This window comes from Colias eurytheme, chromosome 19 (assembly GCF_061535395.1).
Source record: "Colias eurytheme isolate Ceu_HAF_F1 chromosome 19, ilColEury1 Martin Lab GWU primary, whole genome shotgun sequence".
In the NCBI taxonomy this organism is placed as follows: domain Eukaryota; kingdom Metazoa; phylum Arthropoda; class Insecta; order Lepidoptera; family Pieridae; genus Colias; species Colias eurytheme.
The window spans coordinates 1,272,800-1,281,239 of NC_142998.1; the positions used below are offsets into that span (position 1 = coordinate 1,272,800).

At 32.7% G+C, this 8,440-nt stretch overlaps 1 protein-coding gene and 1 long non-coding RNA gene across 2 annotated transcripts; one reads left to right on the plus strand and one right to left on the minus strand.

Moving 5' to 3' along the window:
* Positions 1–675: 675 nt before the first annotated feature.
* LOC149899948 (uncharacterized) lies at positions 676–1,607 on the minus strand. The gene is made up of 2 exons (XR_016457794.1): positions 1,537–1,607; positions 676–1,326 (listed from the first exon to the last, which is right to left on the minus strand). It is a non-coding gene; the product is annotated as an uncharacterized LOC149899948 (long non-coding RNA).
* Positions 1,608–5,979: 4,372 nt separating this feature from the next.
* LOC149899949 (lewis-type alpha-(1,3)-fucosyltransferase-like) lies at positions 5,980–7,667 on the plus strand. The gene is made up of 2 exons (XM_090113023.1): positions 5,980–6,944; positions 7,379–7,667. The coding sequence occupies exons 1-2, from the start codon at positions 5,980–5,982 to the stop codon at positions 7,665–7,667; spliced, it is 1,254 nt and encodes a 417-aa protein (XP_089969149.1).
* The last annotated feature ends 773 nt before the right edge of the window (positions 7,668–8,440 follow it).

Below are 8,440 nucleotides of genomic sequence, written 5' to 3' on the forward strand. Positions count from 1 at the left end.
TCTAATAGGTTCCCGTAACGCTCGAGTAAATCCACATTTAGCATTATGGGCTCCCCTACTAGGTATATATCTATTTAAATAATAAAAATGAATCGCCAATTGTGTTGCTAAGCGTAAAACTCGAGAACGGCTTAACCAATTCTGTTGATACTTTTTTAACGTTTTTGTTTGGGCACTAGGAAGGTTTTTATAGCCTCCTCAGGCCCAAGACCTAAATAGCAATATTTGTTTTCCTCCCAGTGTCAAGCAAAAAGGACAACATATTTTTAAGGCTTGCCGCCCACGACTTTCGTGTGGCGTTATTCATTAAAAAGGAAAACTAGAATTTTTATATTATTTTTTGGGATACAATGGCATGATACTTAGTCGATCGGTACGCTTGTTTGTTACAATTTGTGGTGTCCATTTTAAAGGACATTGGGCTGATACTTTAAAATCAGCTGATTTGTGTTTGGGTTTTATGAAGGACATTGGGCTCATAACGAAAAATCTACCACTGGGTACTTGGGATAAAAGAAAACCATTCAATATGGAAAAAATAACAATATATTTAAAGTTGTTTCAAAAATATTTAGGCAGGGGCATAAGAAATATCAAAAAAAATATCTAGCAGTAAACAAAAACAATACTTCTTCATATTCAAATTAAAATCAACTAAAAACAAAAACCTTCGTATCAAAAATAAAAAGTAAACTTCTCTTTTATGCCCTGCAATGCTAAATCTAATAAATAAAAACTAGTTATAAGTAAGTAATACTGATGAAACAGGTAACAAATAAAAATCAAGTACAATCAAAAAAACCTTCAGCAATTATTGCTGATGAAACTCTAAATAACAATTTCTGTTTTTAGTAAGGCACAAATATATTTGGCACGAAGTGCACTTGAAATAAGTTTTATTAAAATGACATAGTCTGCATCGGTTTATATTGTCTATTATATAATATAATATATTGTCTTCTTTTACTAGAACATGGGAACTTCCTCTACCCATTTCTTTGAGTTCGTAGTCTTGTTTAATGGGACAATCGCGAGGGATTCGATATTTCTTCAGCGTGCTGGTGCATCCAATACCTCTGCTAACTGCTGCTCATATGCTAACCTTTGGGACGTAATAAATTGGTCAAAGTAGAGAACATGGCCTGGGACCAGATTATCCAGCTTTTTCGGCCAGGCCAAATTCAGTTCCTGCGTAATCCGGATATGTAGTTTCGCCTTGATAAATATGTAAATCGCATACTAGTCCATTGGGATTGGCAAATACAAAGGCTTTGAGTCCTGTGGGATGGGGTTTGCCCGGACATAATTGCTTCATTGGAAAAATCCCTGTAATTAAAATTTATGACATAGTAAAGGTTCATCCCAATGTCCATTATAATGGACAACTAACTTTGACTGTTAGTAAATCTTTGTTTTTAATAAGGACGCCTAAAATAATGTCATTAAATAAACGAATATACGAATCATAATAAATATAAACAAGGTTTAAGTTTAAAAACACAAAGATTATTCATTAAAAAACGGATTAATACTCACCATTCCTTCGGCGGGCGCTCATGATGACACTTGGCGGAGATTTGTTGTGACACAATTGGTTAGATTGGCAATATGGCTTCTGTTTCCTATTCGAATATAACTGACCAATAGAAAAAAAGCAAAGACAAAAAGAAATGTCGCGAATTTTTGAATTTAAGCGCAAAATTCAAAAGTGTCCCTTATGATTGACACTGGGTGGAAAATTATGTTTCCTTATTAAAAAGTTTGGGCCGCAAGGCTTTCTGTGAATTGTCCTTTATAGATGACAATGGATCAGAGGAGGATAGAGAGAAAACACAACAAAAAAGGGGCTTAGGGCAGAACATCGTCTGCCGGGGCAGGTAATTACATTAAAACAAAAAGCTTTCGTATACGACGAAAATAATATTTTAGAAATAAATGATTTGTATGTATGTTTGTAACGAAATAGCTTGAAAGTACAGGACGGGTTTTGATGCAGCTTAACAATAATATAGCTTATACATCATAATAACACATTAGCTATAGAAATACTTGATTTTAGGAGTTCGTCCGCGAGTGAAACCGCGTGGCGCCGCTAGTATAACTTTAAACATGAATTATATTGAACATCGAGAAAATATTGCAAAACTATCTATTTTTCAACAAAATTCAACTACAAATATCAAGGATGTTAGTTAGGTGTTGCGAACCGAATAAAATGCTAGCAATTTAAACTTTTAGCGCTCCAACTGTACTAACAGTTATTTAATAGTTTATTTGAATAATATCTATGCATTTGTCGTTTGCACTTTTCTATATATTTTTAAACAACTTAATAGTATGCACGTTTTTAATTTAAAATAATGAGTATTTAATTAGTTACATATGTCTACTCTCTACATCCTACTCAAAAATAATTATTTTTTGCAAAAACTAACCTGCCTTGAGATTGTTAGAATTAGACCAAATATAAATGGGTCACAGGGAAGGCCACAGCTTTAAAATTAAAAAAAAGAATGATGAAATTCGATTCATATAGGTAATATTTAAACAGTCGATTCGAGAATCTTCTTTTTTTGAAGTCTGTTGAAAATTAATAGCAGAATACATGCACTTGTTTCATTAGTGGTGAAGTTGAGAGTAGTATCGCCAATTCCATTATCTATAGATTGACTTTTAGAGTTTCATATAAATCTGTTTTCAACATAAAGTTTAGTAAAGCAATTACTACGCGCTCCCAACTCCAAAGTATTGTAAATGGCTCTGACCTTTAACTTTACGAACACTTTTGAAGGGCTAAAAGCATTAAGTGAATACAAAATTTACATATAATTGTCACTTTCTAGTAGATACAAGTAGCGAAATTCTAAATCATTGAACTGATATTACAAATGGGCATTGGCCTCGCCACATTTGTACATGTATTTGTTTGAAACTACTGAACGTATTTTCATGAAACTACTGAACGTATTTTCATGCGGTTTTCAATAATTGAAAGAGTGATTCATGAAAAATCATCGGTACAGTCAGTTTTCTTTGAAAACGCGGGCAAAGCCGCGGGCGGAAAGCTAATATATAAATTTATTAATAAAAGGTATATTTACCAATCTGAATATTACCAACCTTTTAAACCAATTTGCACTGCTCTGTGTAACGTTTTTAATTAATCTGTATTATAAAAATAGAACAAAGATATATTTGTCCAAAACTTCTAGACAGCTAGTAGCAATGACCTTTTTTTACACTTCTAAGGAACTCCAAAATAAACTGAGGTGATTTTGTATCAAATATAATATTTTCTAAGTAATTTTTTTCCGAAACCAATTGCGCGTAACAATTGACTTCTTAAATTGATATTTGATGTTTGCGTGATTATTTTGCGACGGTCGTTGCCCTGTGAGGGATAATTTTAAATTTAACGGCTTTAATACGTGATTTAAATACTAAATAAATTGTTCATATAGTGAAAGTGGATTATTTTTAATAATTCTGAAGTGAGACTTCTTTAGGCGCGTAGAGATTAAAATTTCAAGGTCGCGTCATGGGCACCACGTCATGTTGTAAGGCGACGATTTTGCTTGATTTTGATATATCTGAATCTTGTCAAAGATGTTTCACTTCTGACAAGTGTGCTCGGCACACACGCTCTTTTTTATATACGTTAATATGTATGTTGTAATTTATGAAAATATATGGAGTTCACGTGCCCTATATCCATCTCATACCTTTCCTTTATTTTTTAAAGTGAAACTTTTATTACATCGTTTCAAACTTTTTGGTCTGTGTAGCGCATGTCGCGTGTATCGCGGCTGCCGAGTAGGTATACCTACTCGGCAGCCGACCGTCACGCGACATGCGCTACACAAAGCAGTGTTCGGAACCGTTCGAACAGTTTCACTTTTACCGTGGTTTCATAAAACCACACAACATTTTTTTGTTTATCATTTCGTTATTCTCTTCCTTTTAACGTCGGCAATCCATTTGTAGAGGTGTGAGGTGTGCAAATGTCCTCTGCAAATATTTATGTGTGGTGGTAGCGACGTTCATTGTATGATGTATTTTATTTATATTTATTTTGCCTTAGGCAGCCTTGAATCGCTGATAAGTAATAGTCACCTATTGTAATTTACGTATAATTTGTATAACAATATAGTTTGTGTTCTAATTTTAATTGGAAATCTAGTCGATATATATTCTCCTAATTATAAATAGTAAATACCTACACATAAAATTTTGGTTTCATCAAAAAAACTATGAACGAAGTAATCCTGCAGTGGGATTTTAGACTATAGCTCCTAAGCCGAATTCATAAAAAAATACATTCGTTCCTAGAAAATATAAATTGATTATCATTCATGGTATGAATAATTAATCAGGTTGATCAGGATAAGAAATCTTATTAAAATGGTTTCTAATACTTAGTTCCTAGGAACCTTACTTAAATCAAAGCATCCTTTGATTATGTTCATTCCTAGTATAACAAAGTTTTCTAATAGGTATTTGTAAGTGAGACATTAATTAATTGTATCTCTTTTTGAGACTTCAATCTGTATGTATTTATTTCCATTAGAAATAAAATATTAGTTTTATGTGAAAAATTATAGATAAAAGTCCATTTTCTACATCTGTGTTGTTATCCTTTATGCAGGCAGGTCAAATCATCATACATGCAGAATTTCGTTTTTGTATGGAAAATTATATAGGGACTATCCATAATGTATTATCATTTAAGTTTATTTTTGTGGAAATCCTATTAATGTATTAACGTCAAACATTAATATAAATAAAACCAATTTATAGGTACTTAGTTAGCTACAAATACAATAAATAAAAAAAAAAGACGGGTTGCACTCCGGGAGTGCCGGCAGAAGTGAAAACTTGATTATTTAACGTTCAGCATGTTTGATATTTTGGAATGGTATCCGTCTTACGAATGGAATATAAGGGCTAAAAAAAAACCGTCTTACGCTTTTTGGATCAGGCCACGTGTCCTGACGAGAGTTTAAGATTTTATACCCAACGCCGCTAAAGAAGTTTTCACTTCAAAAAATTGTTTTATTTCAGGACATATTGTGTTCCCATATGGAAGTTACAATGTAATACAATAAATTATAGGTAAGTATATCTTTACTTCATAAAGAAATAGTAAGTACCTACATAGGTATTCGTTTCAAAATCTGATTTTATATAGAAAATAATATGAATGAGCTTTCACAAATCATATTCTTATTTCTGAAGACATCTTATTAACAACCAAAAGGCATCCTAAAATAAATTCAATAAAACATCGCATCCTTTCAAGTTGTTCAATGAAATCTCTGAATTAAATTGTTTATTTCAGAATAATTCACTTCTGTTCACTGAAATCGTAACTGCATTCATCGAACATTCGATTTCATTATCCTTTCGTATTCAAGTTACAAGTTTATCGGAAAATAATTATCGTTTCTGTAAAATTTCACAAGTTTTTGATAAGTTATAAATCACACTCCAATGCACATACATTTGAATTATTATTTACTAAAGGTCTTTAACACGAAAAACAACAAATTATAATTTGAGAAAAAATCATACTTTATAACATCATACTACTAGCTTACCGCCCGCGGCATTGCCCGCGTGGTGAATGATAAACACGCACCGTGGTATTTTTGGGATAAAACCTATCCTATATCCTCTCTCAAGTCTTAAACTCAAACTCAAACTCAAAGACTCACAAACTCTTAAGCTATCTGTTCCAAATTTCTTCCAAATTGGATCAGTGGTTGAGGGCGGATTAATAGAATATTTTTTATTATTTAAGAATATATGACTCATTAAATTATTCAAAAAAGGTTTCACCACAACCTACCCCATAAAAACTTTATACAGTTTCTAAGAATTATGTTATACTACATGTCAATCTGGCATAATTCTGACACCAACCTACCAACCAACGGCGTGGGAGACATGTCTGTACAAAAATATTTAAGTTTACAAAATATGATAAATCTAAGCAAAAGGAAATTGAAACGAATTGTTATAAGTATACTTTTAATAATATGTGTCAGTCAGTTTATAAAATTGACAAGTCACCTTTTAAGTAACTCGCAAATCGAAGAATTGCCAAGACCACCGGAGATAACAACGATTCATTTCGACTATGGAAATAACGTGGAAGATTCGTATGAAACAGAACAATTTCTAGACAACAGTAACAAATACATCCTGTTGGTTAAATCAAAGGAACCGCCAAAATATCCGTTCGCAACTTTTACTTTAGGAAATGTTATTTTCACTGAGAACGCTTGTGATCACACCAACTGCTACATCATTGATGATAAAACTTACATAGATGAAGCCTCATTTGACATGGTCGCATTCAACGCCCCAGATCTCCACGATCTAGAAGTGCCAGAGAACAGATCTCTTCACCAGAAGTATGCGTTCTTCTCTTACGAATCACCGCAGTACCATCCAGTGTGTATAGACATCTATGACGACTTCTTCAACTGGACATTCACTTACAAATTGAATTCAGACTTTCGCTGGTGGTTCTTTGAAATCTACGATCTGAATGATACAAAAATAGGACCGCCTGTGGATGTGTGGCCGGATTTCAACCCTATTGATGATGATTTAAAGTCCAAATTGGATGGCAAAACTAGAATGGCAGCGTGGTTTGTATCGAATTGTGATACTATTAGTGGGAGGGAATGGGTAGCAAAGGAACTTGATAAGGAATTGAAGGAACGGTACGGATGGTCGATAGATATTTACGGTAGTTGTGGAGATCATGCTTGCCCTAGAAGGTACGCGGAATTATGTAATCAACAGATTGAAAAACGATATTTCTTCTATTTGGCATTAGAAAATTCCTTCGCGGAAGACTATGTGACCGAGAAGATATTGCTGGGCTTGAACAATTTGGCTATTCCAGTTGTTTATGGCGCCGTGAATTATTCTAGGTATTTCATTGTTTGTTCTTCTTTTGTTATGACAATTCAATAATTTTATTGATATTGCACCCATACCCTAATTGTAATTAAAATGTGATAATTTCCAATCAAGTTTCTACGAAGGATCCATTCAGTATTATTATAAATTTTTTACCAATAATTTATACTTATTGTTACCTCTTGATGACCAGTTTTGACCGATTTGATGAAGGATTTATTATTTTATAGGCTGTATGTAATCATAATTTATTTATTGGTAAGGTACCTTGTAAGGCTAGTGATACAATTTTTGAAATGTATAAATACTAAGATACGCCAATTTAAAGGTACACCAATAGGTTGTAAAATAATATACGTATGTGAACAAAGACTAGAGAATTAGAGAATTTTAGTAATATTAATAAAGTCTCAAGATTATACTAACATAACTACATTTCTTTCAGATTCCTCCCACCAGGCAGCTATTTAGACGCGCGGGAACTAACCACGCAAGAACTGGCCCGAATCATGAACAAGATAGTCACCCACCGTGAGATCCTATACGACTTCTTCAAGTGGACCAATCACATATCCTACAGACATGTGTCCACTAGATCTCAAGTGTGTGAGCTTTGTGCAACGTTGAATGATAGACAACGAATGAAGTCTGTTAGTATGTATCCAGAGTTTAGGAATTGGTGGAATACTGAGGGGTGGGAGGATAGTTGTTCGTTGAGCTATGATTATTTTTAATATGAAATAAATGCTTTGGAAATGTTTATATTGTTTTAATACTTGTGTACAAGATTTGATGATAAAAGAATGTAGCAAAAATACGATTCAATTTGATTAATTAAATAATTATAAAAACTTGTAGCCTTATCACACATTTCTGTGAAAATCCATACTAATATATAAAATACGAAAGTAACTCTGTCTGTCTGTCTGTTACTCAATCACGCCTAAACTACTGAACCAATTTGCATGAAATTTGGTATGGAGTTATTTTGATACCCGAGAAAGGACATAGTTTATCCCGGGAAAATGACGCAATCCCGGAAATCCCACGGGAACGGGAACTATGCGGGTTTTTCTTTGACTGCGCGGGCGAAGCCGCGGGCGGAAACCTAGTAAGGAATAAATAGAAAGTGAAAAAAATAAAAAATATTAATAAACCTTTTTTTAAGTCTATTAAAGGTTGGGTTAATTAATGAAACATCTCAAATAAGTAAATACTCGTTTTATTATCTGAATCGTACATAAAATACCTATACAATATACATATTATCACTTACCTATGAAACAGTTTATGTACAAATATTTTTTGGTCGAATACAAATATAAAAAAATTGATCACATTTTATAATGAACGACGTTCAATGTAAAAATCCTAATCTAAAAAAATAACATGAAATTAAACTCTATATAACATTAATTTCAAACGAAATTAATGTTTAAGTTAAAATTTTCAATGAATTTATATCAAATTAAAAACAACGAACATTAATTGCATTTTAAAAAAAATG